The following is a 21,882-nucleotide window of genomic DNA, read 5'->3' on the forward strand; positions in this document are numbered from 1 at the left end:
ATTTACATGCTAATACGTATCTTATTGTTGCTAAATAATCAATTAATTGATCAATAATTTTTTAGTAAATTGACCAATAAATTTAAGAAGAATGTCATAATTAACAGCTACAGAACAGTAAAATCTAGAGCCTTTAGTAGCATATATCACAGAATATTATTTAAATAATATCAACATATAATTATATCCATAACTTCTAATTTAAAACGTTTGATTACTGTATTTTGTTCGTTTCGTTGATGATTTATCTCACTCGGTCTAATAACAAAGAAGCAGCTAGCTCCACGTCATACTCTGTTTGTTTCAAGGCACCTTCGCATTGTTGCTTGCTCGCCAAACCCAACCTGAAAATCAACAAACAAACGATCAATTAGGTCCTTAAAATAATTAATCAACTGGAATTAATAATTACAAAGTATTTATATTATTATATTGAACATTGAAGAATTATACTTAGTTGGAATTTTTCCAAAAAAAAATTATTTGCATTTTTGGAGTGTAAATATTTTTGAGGATGTACTCTGAAAATTTCAAATTGATATTTAAAATAGTTTTGAAGATAAATGCAAATTTCTAAGAACGTCTCCGAGAGTTGAAAAGTAGAGCGTAAAAAACGCTTTTTTCTAAAGGTGTGAATACGATTTCTCCAAAATGGCTTGACCGATCGGTTTCAAATTTTTACACAACATTCTTAGACATATTTCCCAGGTATTAATCCAAGGAATAAAATTTCTGACAATTATTTCGATTTTTTAGACCACTTTAAGTTGGAAATTTTTTTGAAAATTGCAACTTTTTTTCGGTTAACTTTATAACTCTTTAAATTAATATGAAAAATATTTTTGCATATATTTAATAATTTTATAACAAATAAAATATGACAAAAAAAAAAAAAAAATTGACGTGAAAATTAAGAAAAAAAATAAAAAATGCAATTTTTAAAAAATAATTTTTTAAAAAAAATTCATAAAAAATGCGTTTTGTTGGACTAGTAATAATTAGGTTTAACCCTTGAAATTAATTTACCTTGACAGCGATTCGATCTTCGCCTGACGATCTTTAAGAATCTGTTTAGAAGCCTGGTTGGTGTCCCACCCAGTAGCTTGGAGCGCAGCCAAAATTTCTTTCTGCGAGGCATCTCCTGTGTCTTTTTGTACTTTCATAACCTTGCTGGCGCGAAATTCATCATTGAGCGACATAACGAGCTGCTGTGAGACGCCAGTCAAGGGCGGACTGATTCCAGAAGGATACGCTGACGTGGAAGGTGCCAGCTGAGTATTAACAACAGTCTCATTCATCATCGGAAGCAAGCTTCTGGCAGGTCCAGCCGCGCCTGGAGATCTTGAAGGAGTGAATTGTATCAAGTTAGCCTGAGCATTATTCTTGAAGCCATTAGGAGTCTTGGGGCTCCAGGCCGGAGGAGGATTGTAAACCGGAGGTTGTTTTAAACTCGGACTGAAATCAAACGGGTGATCTACCTGCGTGCCGTAATTACGAGGTAATGTTTGGCTCTGATTAATCATATTACCATTACTGTTACCAACATTTCCATTAATACTAGCGTTTAAATTTACAGCTTGCTGCTGCTGCTGCTGCTGATTTCTCAGAATATTCTGCTGGACAGTCTTATTGTAAAGAGTATTAAATTCGCTCTGGGATAACTGATCTAAATTTGGCACTGTTTCCCTCAATTCGGCGTATACTTTCTCCGAAAGAAGCGCTCCAGCAGGAACATTCGCTGGTCTAGGAGGCGCTACTCTGGTGGGCTGCAAATCATTTTGCACGTGCGTCAACGTCGGTAGTGTGAAGTTCTGCTGGAAGTTACTGGAGTAATTTGGCCTGCTAGCAATCTGCAGCAAATTAGAAGACGGACCACGATCAACCTGTGAAGTATTTTGATTAGCCGAGTAATTTTGCTGCTGCCACATCTGGCCAATAATAGCATCGGTAGAACTTTCGGGGACATTATTGCTCCCAGACGCTGAATAATTTTGACTTACAGGCCTCACATTGACATTCTTACTCGGCCAAGAGTTCTGGACCTTAATTGGCAAGGCCATTGGTGAACTCGCGCCCTGTGGAGATCTTTTAGACTGTGGAGGTGGTCTGAGTCTCACCTGGAGTTCATTCGAGTTTTTACAAACTTCCTTAGCGCCTAGATGTTTCTCCAGCTCCGCCAGAAACGCCGGGTCCAGTTTCTTGGTCGTATCAGTCTCGATAGTCAACTCGCTCATCGTCTGAGCGATGTCGTGGTTAGATTTTGGCTTCGACGGGCTTTCATTAGGCCCCACAGGCGGCACTGGGGGTTGACTTGTCGCAGGACGAACATTAGCGTACTGCTGGTCTGGCAAATCTTCCGGCCAAGTCGTCTGTAATTTATTAACCTCGCTGTAAATTTCTCTGGTATGCTCGCTGTCAGGTAAGTTGACATTTAAATTAGTATTCTCGCTTCTTATATCTTTGTTCAGATTTATTGAGTACTGATTTATCTCGGTTGAGTATTGAGACTTGTCTTCCTGGACGTTCATGTAAGACTGGCCTGAGTCTGGGACGTGGCTGTAGTATCTTGAGGGGTTCACGAAAACCCGTGAAGTATCGAAGGGATCTTGAGAAGAATTACCTGAAATTTAAATAATTATAATTATAAATTATAATCTATGTAAAATAAAAGACCAAGTTATTGACACTTGCAATTTTATTGTAATTAAAAAAAAAAAATCAACTCTAATAAATTAATAAAGATAATTTTTTTATTATAAATTTAAAAATAGTAGGTTTTTTTTTTAATAAAATTTTATATTTTTAATTAGAATAAAATTGCAAGTGTCAATAATTGGGTCTTTTACTCTAGTCAATTTTTTGAGTAAATTTGAATCATTTGTTGGTTCTATAAATTTGTTCCATCAAATTTGTCCATTAAATTATTTATAATTGCTCTTATGAAAGCACTTCTATTTTTAAAATTTATTTCAAAAGTACCTAAGCTATATATATATATATATATATATATATATATATATATATATATATATATATATATATATATATATATATATATATATATATAGTGTGATTATAACTATTATTATTGACACTTGCAATTTTATTATAATTAAAAATATAAAGTGTTCTTAAAAAAATTTATTATTTTAAAATTTATCATAAAAAAATTATATTTAATAATTTATTAGAGTTGATTTTTAATAAAATTAATTTTAAGCCGTAAGATGGACGGCGGGGCAGGATGGTCGATCTTTACATAGAATGTTATAATTCTATCCTTGTATAGTAGCTTACTATCAGACAAAATCAGGTAGAATTAAAATCATAAAGCCGCAAACTGACTTTGGTTGCTAATTAAAAAACAAAATAATAAAACTGACCTGGAAAATTTTGATAGGTCGGATCATCTTCACTCTCAATAGGTTCATCAAGAATATTAACGACCCTCCTGCATGACTCAGATCTCAATCCACTGGCACTAAGAGCGAGTTCTTCAGGCGATAAGTCAATAAGACTGCCTTCCTTTGCATTAGTATTTAAAGTTTTAACTGGACTAGAACGCAAGTCGTTTTGAAACCTGGTATAATTAAATTGCTTCCTGGAGCGTGCTGCGCTGTGAGCAAACTTCTTCTCAATGACCCCAATGACATCAGGAGGCTCCATAGGATTCCTCAAATAGACATCATCAATAAACTGAGGACTTCCCCAGCTCTTACCAAAGGGAGCTCCATGGCCAGTGTGAATGAAGGAGTTCTCTAGGGGCTTGCTGATGTCCTCAGGTTGTTTGCGACGCATGGGATCAACGAGACACCTGGGGAACGCGGCGACCTGGAAAGTCCTTTGATTCTGTCCTTTCCACCAGTAGTTCTCCGGACGGCCATCGATAATGACAATCTGGTCACCCTGCTCGATGCTCATCTTGTTGGATTCCTCAAAGCGGTTGAGCGCCTTCATAACAGGCGGAACCATCCCGGTGAGTGACTCGCGAAGCGAAGCGAAACTCGGCCTCTCCGCAGGGTCCCGCGCCCAGCAGCGTAACATCAGTTGGTAAATCGCCGGAGGACTGGCTTCTGGCTCGTAGAGTCGCTCGCCTTCTCGGTCAATCTTCCTGAGGATCTCGGAGCCGTTGAGACCGACCCAGGGCTCTTCCCCGAAAGTCATCATCTCCCAGAGAGTGACACCGAACATCCAGACGTCAGAAGCGTGGCTGAACTGCCTGGCTTTCAAGGACTCAGGCGCGCACCACGGGAAGGGAACTTTCTTGTGCTCGGTCATCACGTAGCAGTCTTCCTGCTGAGGCAAGGCTCGCATCAGCCCGAAGTCTCCGATCTTTATTTTGTCAGCTGAGCTCAACAGCACGTTGCGGCACGCCAGGTCCCGGTGGAGAAACCGCTTCGCCTCCAGGTACGCCATCCCCGTAGCAACTTGCAGCGCGTAGTCGCACATAGTCAGGATCAAAATATGCCCGCATTGCTTCCGGAGGTAGTCCAGGAGCGCTCCGAGAGGCGCGAGCTCGGTCACCATCATCATCGGCTGGGACAGCACAACTCCATAAAGTCTGATTAAATTGTGGTGGTCCAGAGTGTGCATCGCCTGGACTTCCGAGACAAAGTCTTCGATCACGCTCGGCTGAGTCAGCGCGTCTGCTTTCAGAACTTTTACAGCTACGGGGAGGGTTCTTCCCGTTGGAGAGGTCCATTCTCCCCGACGAACCACGCCGAAGCTGCCGTCACCCAGTTTCACGGACAAGGTGACGTCTTTGTCTTGGATCAAGCACGTCAGCAGTGACATTTCTGCAGAAACTGCGGTAGATGACCTCTTGCTGGTCTTACCGCTGCTTCCCGGACGGATTTTAGTGATCAAATTTTTCTTCTTTTGCGCAGCGCGTTTCTTCTTTACCATGTCCATCAAGCGCCTGATACCTGGCTTGCCTAATCCGATTTTCTCCAGGTCTTCGGACTGGACGTAGTCGAAGTGATGCAATCTAGTCACCTGGAGGTCGTCACGGATTCGCGTGTAGAATTGTGAGAGCTGCACGTCCCGCAGTAACTCTAACAGCCACTCAGTTCCTTCTTCTTCCGCCATCTTGGATGTGATCTAGAATTTTAAATAATTTTTTTTTAATAAAAATAAATTATTAAAAATAAATTTTTAATAAAAATAAAAAAAAAATAAAATAAAATAAAAATAAAAATAAAAATAAAAAATGGGTGGCTGAGTTTAAAAGTTTTAAATGACTAAATTAAATTTAAATAGTTTAATGATAATTGCGTCTGAAGATTTTATTATATTGAATCACTTTAACACAGGAAATTAAATAATTCAATGTCATCTTATCTAGTACTTGTCATTTAAATGATAAATCATTACTTACCGGGGTATTTATTTCAAAAGCAATTGTCTACTCTCGTTTATTTATTTATTTATTTATTAAGACAACATTTTTACGTCATGAATTTTCATTAACATGCGACGAGTGTCTCAATAGCCGTGTCATGGACATTGTCCGATCACTTTTTTGCTGATCAATTGGTTAGCGATGATTTATCCTTGGTGATACTTCTTGTTAGTTATTACTTGTTGTAATAATAATAATTATCAGCATTACAATTATCGTATTCTTAGCTTGGAACTTAACCTTTAGGTTTTTTATAAAAACTAGCGTAAATGCAAAGTATCATACTTTTACCGAGTTAATTTTCTCATTCATTGTTATTTATATCCACACAAATATGTACATGGACTATTAATTAGAAAGCACAGCTGGTAAATATTTAAATCTTATTTCTGAAAACAAAAAAAAAAAAAAATAATATTAATTATTTAAAATAATTATTATTGCAATTTAACAAAATTTTGTGTAAATAATTAAACTTACTAAATCACGATGTCGGACATGGAGATAAATTTGGCTTCTGTCACGGCGAGGCTTAAGATTTACATTCTAGATCTCTGTTTACTCTCCAAAGATTTCTTTTTTTTTTTTTTAATTATTTTAATTTATCTAATGTTAGATTTATTTTTTTTAATTATTTAAATTTTTTTTTCACTAATTTCAGGAAGATTTTTATTGTTGTTTTAATTTACTGATTTATTATTTATGTACCGTGCGATCAGTGAGATGAAACACAGCGCTGGACCCTGAATAAGGACCAGTTAATTTGATATATATTTTATACCGTATATTTTGTGGTATATCCAGGTATTGAATGTCACGCACATTTACGATCACTTGCAGTTTTCTGCAGCCACTCAAGATGCACTTGCCACTTGTTCACCCGCGTGAGGAACTGATGCGCCCTCTCGGCTCTGATTTATCTGGAAAATATATAAATAAATAAATATGTCGAAAAAAAATTTGTAAACACTTGACTGGAAAAAAAAAAATAATTAAAAAATTATTTTTTTATTTCTTCTTTGATTTAAATTTCTTTAAGTTGGTAATTAATTATTTAATATTAGATCATTTTTATTATTGTTATTATTAAAAATTATGCGCAATTATTTATAGATAAATTGCGAGATTTGATAAGGGTTTGATAAAAATATTAGAATTACATGTGAATTGAATTGTTGAAAAAATGGAATTTTATGATAAAAATTATGACAAGGTAAGAAATTATTATTATTATTATTATTATTATTATTATTATTATTATTTTTTTTTTTTTTTTTAAATTAATATTAAGGGAAATAGAATGACATTAAATTTAGCTGTCATTTCACAATTGTTTTAATTTTTTTTAACAAATACATTATAGCAAAAAAAAAAAAAAACTATTAAAAAAATGGACTTGTAGAAATTTTAATAAATTAAAAATGCAATTTTTTAAAATTAATTTTTTTGTTAAAAAAAATTAAAAAATTGTCAAGTGACAGCTAACTTTAATGTCATGGAAATAGATGGAGAGGCTATGAAAATTAAATTAGCATGACATTAAAATTAGATGAAAATTAATTTAGCAGATATTTAATAAATTTAAAAATTTTTTTAATAAAAAAATTAGAAAAAAAAATTAATATTTAGAAATTTTAAAAAATTATAAATGCAATTTTTTTTAAATAATTTTTTAAAACAAATTTTTTTTTTTTTTTTTTTTTAAAAAAAAAATTAAAAACTGGCCAAGACTTTAAAAATTATTTTAAAAAAAATTGCATTTTTAATTTTTTTAAATTTCTACATGTGAATTTTTTTTTCTCATTTTTTTTTTGCTATAATTTATTTGTTAAAGAAAATTAAAAAATTGTGAATTGACAACTAAATTTAATGTCATTATTTTCTTGCCATAATTTAGTCGTCAAGAAAAGTTCTAAAAATGATTGAATATTTGCTAAATTAATTTTCATTAAATTAGCCGATTTAGAAAAATTTTTACAATTTTTTGATTGAAAAAAAATGATATAAAAAAAAAATTAAAAGAAAAAATTTTAAAAATTACACATGCAATTTTTTAAAAATATTTTTTTGTTCTAATTTAATTATTAAAAAGAAATCAAAAAATTAAAAATGTCGGCTAACATTATTATTATAAAAAATTGCATTTTTTATTTTTAAAAATTTCTAAAAAATTTCTAAAAAAAAAAAAAATTAGATAGCTGATTTCTGTATCCTAATAAAAAACATACTTTTTTCTAGGAACATCCAAGGAATTTAATACCAGAGTTATGCAGACAGTTTTATCATCTTGGATGGGTGACAGGTACCGGAGGTGGAATTTCTATAAAACACGAGTAATTATTATTTATATTAAATCAAATTAAATTAAATTAAAAAAAAAATTTAATGGACATAAATTGGTTTAGAAATGAAATTTACATAGCACCATCAGGAGTCCAGAAAGAACGAATAGCGCCTGAAGATATGTTTGTCCAGGCGCTAGACGGAGTTGACATTTCTTCGCCACCAGCTGAGAAGAAATTTAAGAAATCTCAGTGTACTCCGCTGTTCATGTGTGCTTATACGTCAAGGAATGCTGGAGCTGTAATTCACACGCACTCAAAGTTTACTGTGATGGCAACGCTGCTCTGGCCAGGTCGAGAATTTCGAGTTACTCATCTGGAAATGATTAAGGGTAATTAGAAAAAATTATAGAAAAGAATTTCATTAATTAGTTAAATTTAATTTTAAAAAATTAAATAAATATTTATCTTTTTTTTTTTTTTTTTTTTTTTTTTAAATAATTAAACAAATTTTTTGCTACTCCATTAGTCTGTATTAGTTTGTGCAATAATTTTTTATCTTCATATTTTTTTAAGATCATGCCTAAAAATGATGCTATCAAATTATTTAATCATTTAATCTTGTAATAAAAGCTAATAATTGTTAATTAGGTATAAGGAACCAAAAATTAAACAGAGCGTACAGATTCGACGAGGAGTTGGTGGTGCCAATAATTGAGAATACTCCATTTGAAGAAGATCTCAAAGATCGTATGGCGGAAGTCATTAAAGAGTACCCAGAAACGTGCGCCGTTTTAGTACGTAGGCACGGTGTCTATGTCTGGGGTGACAATTGGCAGCAAGCTAAAACAATGTAATTTATATAATTACTTTCATCTTAATATTCTATTGTTTAGAATGGTTAATTTAATAATTTATTTTTTTAATTACTTTTTTTATTGCAGGACGGAATGTTATGATTATCTATTTGACATTGCGGTTCAAATGAAACAAGCGGGTATTGATCCGTTGTTGACACCTGAAAATTATGAGCTCAAGTATCAGCTGTCTAATAAATAATTCTAGTTTTAGAATTAACAATGATCCTGAAATTAGCAGACATCTGAAAATTTTTTTTTACAATAATTTATTTGTTAAAAAAAATTATCAGATGATTGGTAATTAGTCAATTAGTAGAAATATATATTTTTATAACTTTTTATCAGAATTTATATATTTATAGTTTTTAATACTAAAAAATTGTAAAAATATAAACTGTTTACAGAGAAGAGAAAAAAAAAAAAAAAAAAAAAAAAAATGTTTTTAATGAAGCTGTTTTCTTTTTTATTATCAAAAAATTTTAAAAAACTTTTTTTTAATTTTAATTACAAGTAATTAGTATATTTACTTAAAAAAAAAATTAATGAAAATTAATTTAGCCGATATTTAATAATTTTTCTAATAATTAAATTGTTGCATAAAAACAATGAAAAAAAAAAAATGGATATTTAAAAATTTTAGTAAATTAAAAATGCAATCTTTTAAAAATAAATTTGTTTGTTAAGAAAAAATAAAAAATTTTTTCAATTAATTTCTAATGAAAATAAAGTTAGCCGATATTTAAAAATTTTTAGAATTTTTTTTTATTGAAAATATTACAAAAAAATTTACACGAGTAAAAAATTTCAAAAACTGCAATTTTTTGAAAATATTTATTTGTTTTAATTTAATTATTTAAAAAAAAAAACAACAAACAAATAAAAAAACCATTAATTATTTAAACAGTTAGCTGTTGACAGCGCATGCGCGCGCACTTACCAAACTGTACATTTATACATTTTCGACGCACTGTAGATGATATACACCTCATATATCACACAAGTATATATATATATATATATATATATATATATATATATATATATATATATATATATATATATATATATATATATATATATATATATATATATATATATATATATATATTATAATATAAACTCTTATATGTTTATTACGAATAGGTTAAGTTTTTCCTCAAATATTTATTCCTAGCAATAACATCTCCAGCAACAAATCAATAACTAAATTTACTATCGGTGAGTTATTTAAACGCTATTTACTCCATTGTTTGTTATTATTACAAAAAAACTTATTGCAATAAAGTAAAGCGCACCCGACACATTGCAAACTTGACTTGTCTCATTGTCTCAAAACCCCGGCTTCCTGCTGAAAATTAACAATTACACGTTTTATAATTTAAACAAATATCGCTTAAATGTTTTCAATGTAATTAGTCGCTTTTGTTTTTTATAATTTTGTTATTTAAGTTGTTTTATTTACAAAGTTTTTATTTCAATCAATAAATATTTTACTCCTTTTTTTTTTTTGAGATGCAATTCATTTTTTTGGAGTTGTAATATAAATTTTTGTTTGAAATTTTTATTTTTTAAATTAATAATTTTGGAGTTTTGCATGAAAATAAAAAAAAATTTTTTTTTTAATTTTTAATAAAAAAATTTTTTTTTTTTTTTTTTTAATTTAATAAAATTGTTTTTTTATTTTAATAAATAATTTTTTATTGTTATTATTTTAAATTATAAAAAAATTATTTATTAAAATATTTTTTCCACGTGTGAAAAATAATTTTTTAAATAAAATAAAATTTTTAGATACCAAGATGTCGGAATCAGATTTACTAACCGCTGACCAATTGGACGGATTCGACGAGTTCGAGAACGGAGATTCCCGTCAGGACGAGGATTCAATTTTGCAAACAGAGGAGAACACCAAGGAAGAAGTAACCGAGTCAAGTATCGATCCAGAGTTAGAAGCTATAAAGGCGCGAGTCCGCGAAATGGAGGAAGAAGCGGAGAAGCTGAAGCAGTTGCAGTCCGAGGTAGACAAACAAATGAACATGGGGGCCCTGCCGGGCATGATATCCCTGAACACCTCGATGGAAGAAAAAATAGAGATAGACAATCGGTCGATCTACGTGGGGAACGTGGACTACGGAGCGACCGCGGAGGAGCTCGAGCAACACTTCCACGGGTGCGGTAGCGTCAACAAAGTAACCATCCAGTGCAACAAGTACGACGGACACCCCAAGGGGTTCGCGTACATCGAGTTTGCAGAGCGCGACGCCGTCGAAACAGCGATGGCTCTTGACGAGTCTCTTTTCAGAGGCCGCCAGATAAAGGTCATGCCCAAGAGAACGAACAAACCGGGCATCTCGACGACCAACAGAGGACCCCGGGGAGCCAGAGGATATCGCGGAGCTGCTCGAGGACTCAGTCGCGGCAGCGCTTACTTCAGGTCGAGACCGATGCGGCGACCAACCAGCTATAGACGCGGATACTACATGCCCTACTAATTGTCCGGTATTAATCTCGAGGATAAGTTATGGGGGGAGCTTATAAGGATGATATGAATTTCATGTGACCAATATTTTTAATTATTAATAATTAATTAATTAATTAATTAATTAATTGATTACTTGCAGCAGTTTGACTTTTAATATTATATCAGTTTTTTACTTTGCAATTATTATTGCGAATAATTTAATAAATATTAAACACAGTTTGTATAAATTTTTAAATTACTTGTGTGGCTCAATAATATTTAATGATTGTCATTACTATTTTTTTTTTTTTTTTTTTTTTTTTTGTAAAAATAAAAATATGATAAATATTTAGCGGCATTTATTGTTATTGATTGAATTAAAGTAAACTTATCTTTAAGATTATTCGACTGGGAGGACTGGATGTATTTTTTTATTCATTGGTGAAAATATTTTTGAATGACTGAATCAAGCATAATAAATTTTCGACTGGCGATTTAATTTACGATGGAATGATTGTCAAAAAAAAAAAAAAAAATACATTTGTAGGCCCAGAATTTATTTTTTGGAAAATTTGGTTACATGAAAAAGTCAGGAATTTTTTTTTTTAATTATCATTTAATAAATAATAAGTCATATGCCTATGGTTATGATTAAATTGTACTAGAATTGTAGAATCAGTAATTTACTAATTTTAGGTAAAGAACTATTGAGTTATTTAACTGGATAATTTTGGAAAATCTATGAGCTATTAAGAAATTTCATTTTTTTTGTATTAAAAATAAATTTCTAAATAAAAAAAAAATGAGTTCATTTATTTAAATTTTTTTGTTAATAAATTACTTTTTTTTTTAATTAATTTTAATAAGATTAAGAGATCTGAAATTTTTTTTTTTTAATTGTGAAAAAAAAAATAAATTTTCAAGTCATAAAAATTTTTGGCAGGTGTCATTATCCTTTTGGTGATACGGTTGACGTGTCGATACACGCTATCTTGAAGACGCTCGTGAAGTTGCATAGATTGTCCAAACTGATGGTGGTCAGGTGCAGACCCATCAAGTATTCTCCTTGGCTTACAATTTAGTTCATTTATTGATCTCTATTTAAAGTTATTATTATTGACAAGGCTTGAGATTTTTTTCTTTAATTTACCTGTAAATTATTAATTTTTCAATTATTAATTTAAAAATTTTTTTTTTTTGCTATGAAACAATTCACATTTTGTATTTATATAATTGTATTATCTTTTTGTAATAAAAATTATAAATAAAAAATGTCGTTTCTAATTAATATTTGACTTACTATTATTTTCAATTGAAGCATTTTTTTTATTTAGTAATTTTTTGATACAAAGAAAAAAATAAATTTTCCAACATTTTTTTATGATTAAAAATTTTTTTTGGAAAAAAATTATTTAATAAATAAATAACTATTTACATTAAAATTTTTAGAAGTTTGTTAATTATAATTAGATTTAAAAATTTTTAATTTTTTAATTTTTTAAAAATTAGATTAGATTTAAATTTTAAAAAACTACAAATGCAATTTTTTAAAATAATTTTTTGGAACAAATTTGATTTTTAGAAACTCTGAAAAATTATAAATGAGATTTTTATAAATAATTTTCTATGCCTAGTTTATTTTTCAAGCAAAATCAAAAAACTGTCAAGTGTCTGTTGACTATGACAATAAATTTAGCTGTCACATTACAAATTATTTTAATTTCTTTTAACAAATAAATTATAGCAAAAAAAAATTTATAAGAAAATGGACTTGTAGAAATTGTAATAAATTAAAAATGCAATTTTTTTAAAAATAATTTTTTATGAAAATGAAGTTATAGCCATTTCAAAATTTTTAGAAATTTTTTTTTTTTTTTTTCAATTTTACTTAAATAATTAAAAAAAAATTCACATGTAAAAAAATTGAAAAATTATAAGTGTAATTTTTTATAAATATCTTTTTAGTTGTAATTTAATTAATAAAAAACAATTACAAATTTTTAGTGTCATAATTAATTTGTTAAAAAATATTTTAAAATTGACAGCTGACCGCTAACTTCAGTATTATAAATTTACAGCAAAATAAATTATGGCAAAAAAAATTGACATGTAGAAATTAAAAAAAATTAAAAATTTTTGTTAAATAAAAATTAAAAAATTGTCAAGTGACAGCTACAGTACCTTGAATGTCATCTGCTAACTTCAGCTTCATTTATTCTTAAATGAATAACACTGAAGTTAGCTGTCAGCTGATTTAAAAAAATTTTTTTTTTTAAATCAATTACAATAAAAAAATGGTTCCAAAAATTTTCACTTGCAATTTTTATTAATTTTCACATGTGGAATTTTTTATTTAATTTTTTTTATAATAATTAAATTGCTACAAAATTCTAAAAAAATTTTTAACGTCTGTCATATTCTTGACAACCTTCAGAACAAGCTTAAGCTCCCTCTATTTTAAATTTCCCGAACTGTCATCCATATTTACCCCCACCAAGTAGTCAATAAAATAAAAAAGTGTCAAAATATTATTTTAAAAATTTAGAGAAAAAAAAAAAAAAATGTCGGAAAATGAGAAAGTGCCAGATAATAATAACCTGGGCCGTTATTTTGACAGCTCACATACGATATTCGACGAGCTGGTGTCTCCAGGAACTGGAGCACCTCCAGGAACACTTCCACCAGCAGCAGGGCTGTTGACATCGATGGGCCCGGATCTGCTGCCAGCAAGTGAACTGTTCAAGCAGGATGACTTGTTCAGCACAGAACGGTCAATAGAATCAAGCACCGTGGATTATCACCGAGACGCCTGGATCCCCTGTGACAAGACCAGGAAGATCCTCAGGAGCATCGCCGCCTCAGGTAACAACAGTCACGACAGAGAGAATCTTACCATGCCCGGTTTGACTTTGCAGAGCGACATGGGAGACCCCATCAAGGAGTCTGCGATTCATTATCTAGGGGTTGATGAAACAATCCACCGGAATATCTCCACGGCTTCTGACGTTACTCAGGACGAACGAGGACTGAGAAATTTAATTCAGTCCGAGTGCTACCGAGCTGCTGTCAATTTGACAGGACGATTGCTCGCGATTTACGGACAAGGCTATGGGAAAATTAACTACCCGAGCAAGCATACTCCACATTCTTTGCAGCTCTGGTACACCAGGTAGGAAAATTAATTATGACAATAAAGTTAGCAGTCACTTGAGAATTTTTTAATTTTATTTAACAAAATAAATTTGTTTAAAAATTTTATTTTTAAAAATTTGGATTTTTTATTTTTTTTAATTTCTAATTGTCAATTTTTTTCTATTTTTTCTTGCCATAATTTACTTGTTATAAAATTCTTAAAATTATAATATATATGCTAAATTAAATGACATAAATTAATTTAGTACATATTTAATAATTTTATAATAAATGAATTATGGCAAAAAAATTAGAAAAAAAAAAAAAAAATAGCATGTAGAAATTAAAAAAAATTAAAAATCCAATTTTTTTTTTAATATTTTTTTTTGTTAAATAAAATTAAAAAATATTCAAGTGACTACTAACTTCAATTTTATTCACCAGGTTGGCTTTGCTCGCTAAGCTACGGCAAGTTGAAGTTCTGAAGGCGGAGTCTCAGCCATTTGGGAATTTAGATAAACCTGATATGTATTTTATTTATTATCCTGAGCTTTATGGGACCAGGCATGGATCCATGGCTTCTTTTGCTTTCAGGTTTGTATTTTTAAAAATACTATTTTTTTTTTTTTTTTTTTTTTTAATTATTAATTTATGGATTTTTTATATAAAAATTAATTTAACAGATATTTAATGATTTCAAAAATTTTGGTGAAAAAAAATTTTTGCAATAAATTATTACAAAAAAGAAATTGACATGTAAAAATTTCTAAGATTAAAAGTGCAATTTTTCATAAATAATTTTTTTGAACAAATTTTTTTGTTACATAAATAAAAATATGATCTAGTGATTGCTAACTTTAATGTCATATTTTTAATTTCTTAATTATAAAAAGTTATAAAATTAATTATTTTTTTTATCAATTACAACTTAATTAATTAAATTTTAAAATATATGGAATCAATAGATTTATTAAGAATTTTATTTATTATTTTAAATAATTGAAAAATATAATTTGTTGAGTTTTTCTTTAATTTATTACTTAAAATTTTGGTTAAATTTTTTAAAAATGATAAAATGTTTTAACGTCAATTTTACTTTAATAAATGTAATTTAAAAAAAAAAAATAACATTCGAATTTATAGAATTAATTAATTTACAAAAAAATTCAGCTAATTGTATTAATAAATTATTATTATTATTATTATTATTATTATTATTATTATTTTAGATTACTGCTAGCAGAACTACCAATTTACTGGGGTGATTCAAAAGAAGCAATTGACAATTTATACAAACTACTGGCAACAATCGAGCAAATTTTAAAAAACTTAGAACTTGGACTATCAGAAGAAGGTGGCCAGGCAAAATTCACCGAAAGTGAGCGTAAAGACTCCACCAGACTGTGGACAGGGAGAAAATCTCGCGTTCTGATCTCAATAGTGAACTGCGCGTTGAGCGTGAAAAACTTTTCCCTGGCAATTGATGTCCTAGAGGACCTTTGCGATGGGAATTGGACAGCGGAGCAGCTGGAGATTCTGAAGAGTTCGTGCGGAAGAGTTTACTTATTTTTAGGCGACGTAGCAGCAGCAGAGAAAATTTTTGTGGGAATAAAAGAACTTCGGGACGGAAATTCGCCAACCATGAGGGAGCTGATTGACAGAGGATTGATGGCTGTTGCTCAGAACTCTTTTCAGGACGCGTATAATTGTTTCAAAATCGCTTCCGCTTCTGATCCATCGAATGTCATGCTGATTAATAATATGGCGGTGTGTCTGCTGTACAGTGGGCAGCTTAAAGCCGCGGTTCAACTGCTTGAAGCCGCGGTTATGCGAAATCCTATCAAGAGTCTTCAGGAAAATGTTTTGCTGAATGTGAGTACGCTCTACGAGCTACATACTACTCATTGCAAGCAGTCGAAGCTTCAGTTGTTGAGACAGATGAATAGATACAAGGGTGATGCTGCTGATACCTCGTGTTTGAAATTGACTTAAAATTTTTAGTTTATTTATTTATATGTTTGTTATTTATTAAATAATATAATATTGGATAATGTAAATATTAATAAATTCTTATTTTTATTCATCGTTGGATGGATTTTTTTTAACTGTAATTTAGAAATAAAATTATTTGTTTTTATTTTGGATGGAAATTATGTTTTCCATCCAAATATTATTATGTGTATCAAAATGTATTAATTAAGGAAGAAATTTTTTAATTTTAGTCAAAAATTTTTAATATCTTTTTCAGCATATTAGTAAAAAAATTTCTTAATTTTTTTATTAAAATTGCAAAGAAGAAAGAATAAAATTTCATCAATTTTTTTTTTAAATTATGAGAATATTAAGAAATAAAATATGAAATTTTATTTAAAAAATTTTTAACATTCTTATGAGTGTTTTAAAGAAAAAATTGTAAAATTTTAATATCATTGAAATTGAGAGATTTTATAATTTTAAAAATTTTTCTAACAAATAATTACAGCAAGAAAAATTTATTAAAAAATTTCCATCTTTAAAAATTCTAAAAAATTATAAATGCAATGTTTTAAAAATAATTTTCTAGACCTAGTTTATTTTTTAAGAAAAATTTTATCTAAAAATTTTTAATATACTTTTAAGCTTCAAGAAAGGACAGCTAACTCTAATGTCATCAATTAAAAAAATTAAAAAAAAATTAGCCGACATCTAAAAATTTTTAGAATCATTTTTGTATTGTAATTAATTAGTTAAAAAAATTTTTTAAATCAACAGCTAACCGCCAAAACTTCAGAATTATAAATTAACACTTGTCATTTTGAAATTCAAATTTTCGCGGGTAATGTTCAACCTCCATTATCCATTTGAAAACACACAAACATATACAACTTTACACTTCTTGCATGCAATAATAACAATAATAATAAGTATGTGTAGAGCTTGACATATAATACCCATTGTAGTTTGTGGTACAATTCATACGGTTAAAAGCAGCAAGACCGAAAACAGTCCAAGACAGCGAAGGACACAACAAACAATTGAGAAATAATAAAAATTTCTTAAAATAAATTTTAGTCATCGATTATTCTCCAGGTAATTCATAAATTATTCAGCCTCCATTACTATTACTTATTGCCAACTAATACTCAGCTAAGTATGTTCTTTATAAAAATATTACGTATATGTATATCTATATACATTAATAATTCCCTTTTCTGCTTGCTTCCATTCTATGACTAATCCCTTCACAATTTCCTTGTCGCTGATAATTGACAAAATTGAATAATTTAATTTAAAAAATTCCTCTAAAATAAATAATTATTTTTTTATTCAATTACATCAACAATAGATTACTCATAATTCATATCATTATCAGTAATTATCACAAATCTATTGCACCAGTTCACCCAACTTGATGATTATTAATAATAAAACAATAATTATAAAATATACTAATTAAAAATATTATTTACAGGAAAAATGTCTCTGTACCCGTCACTGGAAGACATGAAGGTGGATCAGATGATGAAGGTAAGAAGAAATTGAAACCCTTCCAAGATCAATAATCTTTTGTCCTTTTTTTTTTTTATCCCCAAGTACTTTGATGAATGCATGTACGTTGTCATTTTTATTATTTATATCCCAACGCAGGCTCAGATGAAACTCGAGCCTCAATTCACTCCGAGTGCTCCTTCGCCAGTCTCAGTGAGCCCATCAGCTCCCGCGCTGACTCCTCCGGGGTGCGATGATCTCTCAGGACAACTGTATCCTGCCCTCGGGGACTACATGGGACTCGAGCTGAGTCCTGAAGCTATTGAGAGTAATATGCCAGAATATACTATTGCATTTCGTGAATCGGTAATTTAATTTTTAATTTTGTTATTTTTAAGTAATTGATTAGAGAAATTTGTGGATTGATTTTTGATGATTGAATTTTAGATGGAAGTTATGAAGCCGGAATCGGGAACTATGAATGGCATGATTGCGCCTTTGTCTAAAGACTCATTGGGATTACAGAGAGCTCAAATTTTTAATGGAATTCGTGAGGTAAATTTTTTTTTTTTTTTTTTTTTTTTTAGAAATAAATTTTTATTTATTTTTTTAGGAAAAATTTTTTCATTCATTTTTTTAGAAATTAATTTTTCATTCATTTTTTTAAAAATAAATTTTTATTTATATTTTTGAGTAAATTTATTTTTAAATGAAATTATTTTTTTTTTTTTTTTTTTTTTTTTTTAAAAGAAATAAATTTGTATTTGTATCTTTCAAGGTAAATTTTTTAAAGTTATTTTTTTATTTATAAAAAAAAAAAAATATTTTGTTTATTTCTTCAGGAGTAAATTTTTTTATTCATTTCTTCTTGGCCCATAAAATACTAAATTAATTTTTTTTAATTCACCAGAAGAATAAAAAATATAAAAAAAAAATTAATTAATAAAAATAAACTTCCATTAGAAGATAAAATTGAATGAAGAAGAAAGAAATAATTATTTATTTAATTTTAGTTGACTTTATGCAAAGACAGTGACGGAAAAATTGGACTCCGTGTTCACGAAGTAAACAACGGAATATTTGTATGTCTCGTAAGCCCTGATTCTCCTGCAGCAAAAGCTGGTTTACGATTCGGTGATCAAATCCTTGACGTCAATGGAACTTCTGTGGCTGGTTATACCATGGATCAAGTTCATAAAATATTCCGTAATGCTCCGGTCAATAATATTAAAATTATTGTCCGTGACAGGTAAAATTTTATTAACATAATATATAATAAAATTATTTGAATTATACACTTGTTGATTAATAAAAAAAATGAATAAATTTTAGACCATTAGAAAGAACAATTACAATGCATAAAGACAGCTCAGGCCAAATTGGTTTCCAATTTAAAGATGGTAAAATAATAGCACTTGTTAAAGACTCGTCTGCTGCCCGTAATGGTGTTCTTACTGACCATCAACTCCTGGAAGTTAACGGCAAGGTAAATTTTTTTTTTTTTTTTTTTTTTTTTTTTTTTTTTTTTCAAAATTTCACTTTCAATTATTTTAAAAACGGCAGGATAAGGGTAAGTAGATATTGCTGCGGATTTTTTTATTTCAATTAAATTTTAATCAATTAATATTATTTATTTAAGGACGCAGTAATTGGTACCAAAAAAATGAACATGCTTGTATTACTGCGAATGTTTTAAATAATCTGCAGTAATAGAAGCACCTCTATTTGTATGCATTTGTACCAATTACTGCGGGTCTAAAATTCATATATTCTAAATTAAAAAGAAAATATTGCCTGTCAATTGACAGTTCAAGTTGCCTTAAAATTACTCTTAATTAAAAATAAATTATAAACAGAAATTGATAGAAAAATAAAACAAATAAATCAAAGTTGATAAAAAATACAAGCGGTCATTATAATAAAGAATTTGTTGTGTTAAATTAAACAGAAAAACTTTCAAACCAAGAAATTTTCATTAAATTAAGTCAATGTAACTTTATTCAAAATTTTTTCTGATTGATTTAAAAAAATTCAAAATGATTTTTTAAAATCAAGATTTGTGTTTCTTCAATAAAGCTAATTTTTTTTAATTACTATAAAAACTCTGCTTGTTATGTTATACATCATTATTCCGATCATTATTATTAATTGATATGAATTCAAATTATTTCAGGAACACGTTTTTCTAATCCCTTCATTTTATTAAACAAATAATTATCTTTCTTATATATTCTTAATAATTATTTTGTTAATTTTTTATATGATCCCGAAGTTGTTTATCATTGAATTTCATCCGCAGTGATAGGCACGCAGTAATTGGGTCATTCGCAGTAATAGAGACAAGCTCCTTTTATGCCCGCAGTAATACATGCATATCAACTTTTTTTTTTAAATGCTTATTATTTGAAGAAAATATTAGTTTATCGCACTCTCTACTCAAAAAAAAAAAAAAAGTTATTTTCATTTAAATTAATTTAAAAATTTTTTTAGAACGTCATTGGATTAAAAGACAAAGAAATAGTCGTCGAGATAGCCAACAGCCCTAATGTCGTCACAATCACCGTAATTCCTTCTTACATTTACAATCACATGATCAAAAAGTAAGCAGTTTGACAAAATTACCCGAAAATAAAAATAAAAATTTCTATACTATAACACTAAAAAATTTCAGAATGTCCGGCAGTCTTTTGAAGGCCATGGACCACTCAGTGCTAAATTTCTAGGACAAGCCTCGCCACCGGAGCACTATTTTTTTACTTTTTATTATTTTGACTGTTTATTTATACGGCACAACTTTTTTACACGTAATAATTTCTTCCCTGGATCTCTGATCGATTCCGCCAATCATTATTCAAGTTATTAATATAAGTAACAACATATAAATATAAATATATGTGCTAAACTGTTATAACTACAATAGTACTCATATATATTAAATAACGTATTTTGTTAATAAATATTTTATTACAGTATAGTGGACGTAAGTCTATAAATAAATAATCTACTTTACGGTTAATTTATTATAGAAAAAGAATTTTTATTTATTTATAGACTTCATCAGTTGATTATAAAATATCTCTACGTATGATAATTAGAAATATAAATATTCTATATTAATGTTAATTTTTTTTTTTTTTGTAATAAAAAAATTTTTTTAAATAAAATTTTTCTTAATGAAAAATTTTTCGTAATGAAAAATTTTCTGTTTTAACAAGTATTGAAGATACAAAAAATAATTCTACTTATAACTATGTCAATTTTACAATAATGAACCATTTATCTGTCCTTACATTTAAGCCCAGTTATTCAAGGTCTCTCGTTAAGGATTTCTTCACTTCAACACCAACAATAGGATCAAAAGAAACTCAAAACTTCAACTTATACCTGGAATTTAAAGTAAATGAAGGATAATTAGTAGCTAGGGGTGAGTAAGTAAATATACTTAATATATACTAAGTATATTTTGCCTCCAAGATGTCTGCTTCAGTATACTCATTATAATCTGGGATTATACTGCATTAAAAAAACTTTTTATAAAATTTGTCAAAGTTTTGTTTTAATTTATAACTATCAAAGTTTTGTCTTTGCTGTAATTTTTTATTCTTTTACAATTGAAAAATGAATGTGATTTTTGTATTTGTAAATTATTTTGTTTCAAAGTTCGAAACTTAAAAAAATTTTATTAAAATAAGTATGCAGATTACTGCCAAATTAGAAAATAACTATATAGGTATACAATTATTTAATTAGTAGAAATTATAAATGTAGGTTTAAAAATTTATTTTTCTTATTAGGATATAATTAATATATTGTAAAATTTTTAATTATTAATTTAATGTTTATTATAATTTTTTTAATTAAATATTTATTGATAAAAATTTACAATTTTATTTATTAATTAACTTAATTTAAGTTTTTTTTGACGAATATATTGTGAATTTATTTTGCAATTTATTGAATATATTATGTAAAATTATGGAATTAATTATTTTGAGATGAATAAATGTTTAATTTTTAATTTAACTTAAAATAAAATGTAATTTTTAAAAAGTGTCTTAATATTCCCAAAATAAATATTTTTATTATTTAAAATATGACTTTTTTTTATTTAATTAAAATAATAATAAATATTTTACACAGTTGCTATTAGTAATTAAAAAAAAAAAAAATCAATTTCTGTTCATTTTTTTTTTCTGTAAAAATTGTATTTTAAAAATTAAATTTGAAAATTAATAAAAATTACAAGTGAAAATTTTTAGAAACCGTTTTTAATTATAA

General features: G+C 28.4%; 5 protein-coding genes and 1 long non-coding RNA gene across 9 annotated transcripts; 4 read left to right on the top strand and 2 right to left on the bottom strand.

The window, feature by feature from the left end:
• Positions 1–132: 132 nt before the first annotated feature.
• Positions 133–5,519, bottom strand: Ack (activated Cdc42 kinase). Its single transcript, XM_074257553.1, has 4 exons — positions 5,378–5,519; positions 3,384–5,100; positions 1,027–2,620; positions 133–344 (listed from the first exon to the last, which is right to left on the bottom strand). Exons 2-4 carry the CDS (start codon positions 5,086–5,088, stop codon positions 245–247), a joined length of 3,399 nt encoding a protein of 1,132 aa, XP_074113654.1. The 5' UTR covers positions 5,089–5,100; positions 5,378–5,519; the 3' UTR covers positions 133–244.
• A 779-nt stretch (positions 5,520–6,298) lies between these two features.
• Positions 6,299–8,970, top strand: LOC141536807 (methylthioribulose-1-phosphate dehydratase). 2 transcript variants are annotated; one of them, XM_074257555.1, is made up of 6 exons: positions 6,299–6,439; positions 6,515–6,614; positions 7,640–7,734; positions 7,807–8,075; positions 8,335–8,536; positions 8,628–8,970. In XM_074257555.1, the coding sequence occupies exons 2-6, from the start codon at positions 6,585–6,587 to the stop codon at positions 8,740–8,742; spliced, it is 711 nt and encodes a 236-aa protein (XP_074113656.1). In that variant the 5' UTR covers positions 6,299–6,439; positions 6,515–6,584; the 3' UTR covers positions 8,743–8,970. The 2 variants fall into 2 exon arrangements, with proteins under 2 accessions (XP_074113656.1, XP_074113655.1); XM_074257554.1 differs by having other exon boundaries at positions 6,304–6,443.
• Positions 8,971–9,647: 677 nt separating this feature from the next.
• On the top strand, positions 9,648–11,273 carry Pabp2 (poly(A) binding protein nuclear 1). Its single transcript, XM_074257481.1, has 2 exons — positions 9,648–9,761; positions 10,335–11,273. The coding sequence occupies exon 2, from the start codon at positions 10,343–10,345 to the stop codon at positions 11,033–11,035; it is 693 nt and encodes a 230-aa protein (XP_074113582.1). The 5' UTR covers positions 9,648–9,761; positions 10,335–10,342; the 3' UTR covers positions 11,036–11,273.
• Positions 11,274–11,600: 327 nt separating this feature from the next.
• On the bottom strand, positions 11,601–12,399 carry LOC141536764 (uncharacterized). The gene is made up of 2 exons (XR_012480794.1): positions 12,305–12,399; positions 11,601–12,154 (listed from the first exon to the last, which is right to left on the bottom strand). It is a non-coding gene; the product is annotated as an uncharacterized LOC141536764 (long non-coding RNA).
• A 1,102-nt stretch (positions 12,400–13,501) lies between these two features.
• Positions 13,502–16,221, top strand: LOC141536798 (trafficking protein particle complex subunit 12). Its single transcript, XM_074257539.1, has 3 exons — positions 13,502–14,173; positions 14,581–14,730; positions 15,366–16,221. The coding sequence occupies exons 1-3, from the start codon at positions 13,566–13,568 to the stop codon at positions 16,126–16,128; spliced, it is 1,521 nt and encodes a 506-aa protein (XP_074113640.1). The 5' UTR covers positions 13,502–13,565; the 3' UTR covers positions 16,129–16,221.
• An 829-nt stretch (positions 16,222–17,050) lies between these two features.
• On the top strand, positions 17,051–21,208 carry LOC141536778 (syntenin-1). Of its 3 annotated transcripts, none has more exons than XM_074257507.1 (8): positions 17,052–17,205; positions 17,588–17,643; positions 17,764–17,970; positions 18,052–18,159; positions 18,618–18,853; positions 18,937–19,090; positions 20,095–20,204; positions 20,276–20,620. In XM_074257507.1, exons 2-8 carry the CDS (start codon positions 17,593–17,595, stop codon positions 20,325–20,327), a joined length of 918 nt encoding a protein of 305 aa, XP_074113608.1. In that variant the 5' UTR covers positions 17,052–17,205; positions 17,588–17,592; the 3' UTR covers positions 20,328–20,620. The 3 variants fall into 3 exon arrangements, with proteins under 3 accessions (XP_074113610.1, XP_074113608.1, XP_074113609.1); XM_074257508.1 differs by having other exon boundaries at positions 17,177–17,266; XM_074257509.1 differs by lacking the exons at positions 20,095–20,204; positions 20,276–20,620 and adding an exon at positions 20,902–21,208 and having other exon boundaries at positions 17,051–17,205.
• The last annotated feature ends 674 nt before the right edge of the window (positions 21,209–21,882 follow it).

Source organism: Cotesia typhae, unplaced genomic scaffold (assembly GCF_013202065.1).
Source record: "Cotesia typhae breed Kobodo isofemale line unplaced genomic scaffold, CoteBio_Ctyphae scaffold_45, whole genome shotgun sequence".
NCBI lineage: Eukaryota > Metazoa > Arthropoda > Insecta > Hymenoptera > Braconidae > Cotesia > Cotesia typhae.

Excerpts from the sequence above, each read along its gene's own strand:
- Pabp2 (XM_074257481.1), top strand. The coding sequence starts at position 10,343 with ATGTCGGAATCAGATTTACTAACCGCTGACCAATTGGACGGATTCGAC.
- LOC141536807 (XM_074257555.1), top strand. The coding sequence starts at position 6,585 with ATGGAATTTTATGATAAAAATTATGACAAG. Across the intron at positions 7,735-7,806 it reads GGAATTTCTATAAAACACGA|AAATGAAATTTACATAGCAC; the intron begins GTAATTATTATT and ends AAATTGGTTTAG. Across the intron at positions 8,537-8,627 it reads TGGCAGCAAGCTAAAACAAT|GACGGAATGTTATGATTATC; the intron begins GTAATTTATATA and ends TTTTTATTGCAG.
- LOC141536798 (XM_074257539.1), top strand. The coding sequence starts at position 13,566 with ATGTCGGAAAATGAGAAAGTGCCAGATAATAATAACCTGGGCCGTTAT. Across the intron at positions 14,174-14,580 it reads TTGCAGCTCTGGTACACCAG|GTTGGCTTTGCTCGCTAAGC; the intron begins GTAGGAAAATTA and ends TTTATTCACCAG. Across the intron at positions 14,731-15,365 it reads ATGGCTTCTTTTGCTTTCAG|ATTACTGCTAGCAGAACTAC; the intron begins GTTTGTATTTTT and ends TTATTATTTTAG.
- LOC141536778 (XM_074257507.1), top strand. The coding sequence starts at position 17,593 with ATGTCTCTGTACCCGTCACTGGAAGACATGAAGGTGGATCAGATGATG. Across the intron at positions 17,644-17,763 it reads AGGTGGATCAGATGATGAAG|GCTCAGATGAAACTCGAGCC; the intron begins GTAAGAAGAAAT and ends ATCCCAACGCAG. Across the intron at positions 19,091-20,094 it reads TCCTGGAAGTTAACGGCAAG|AACGTCATTGGATTAAAAGA; the intron begins GTAAATTTTTTT and ends AAATTTTTTTAG.
- Ack (XM_074257553.1), bottom strand. The coding sequence starts at position 5,088 with ATGGCGGAAGAAGAAGGAACTGAGTGGCTGTTAGAGTTACTGCGGGAC. Across the intron at positions 2,621-3,383 it reads GACCTATCAAAATTTTCCAG|GTAATTCTTCTCAAGATCCC; the intron begins GTCAGTTTTATT and ends TTTAAATTTCAG. Across the intron at positions 345-1,026 it reads AAGATCGAATCGCTGTCAAG|GTTGGGTTTGGCGAGCAAGC; the intron begins GTAAATTAATTT and ends GTTGATTTTCAG.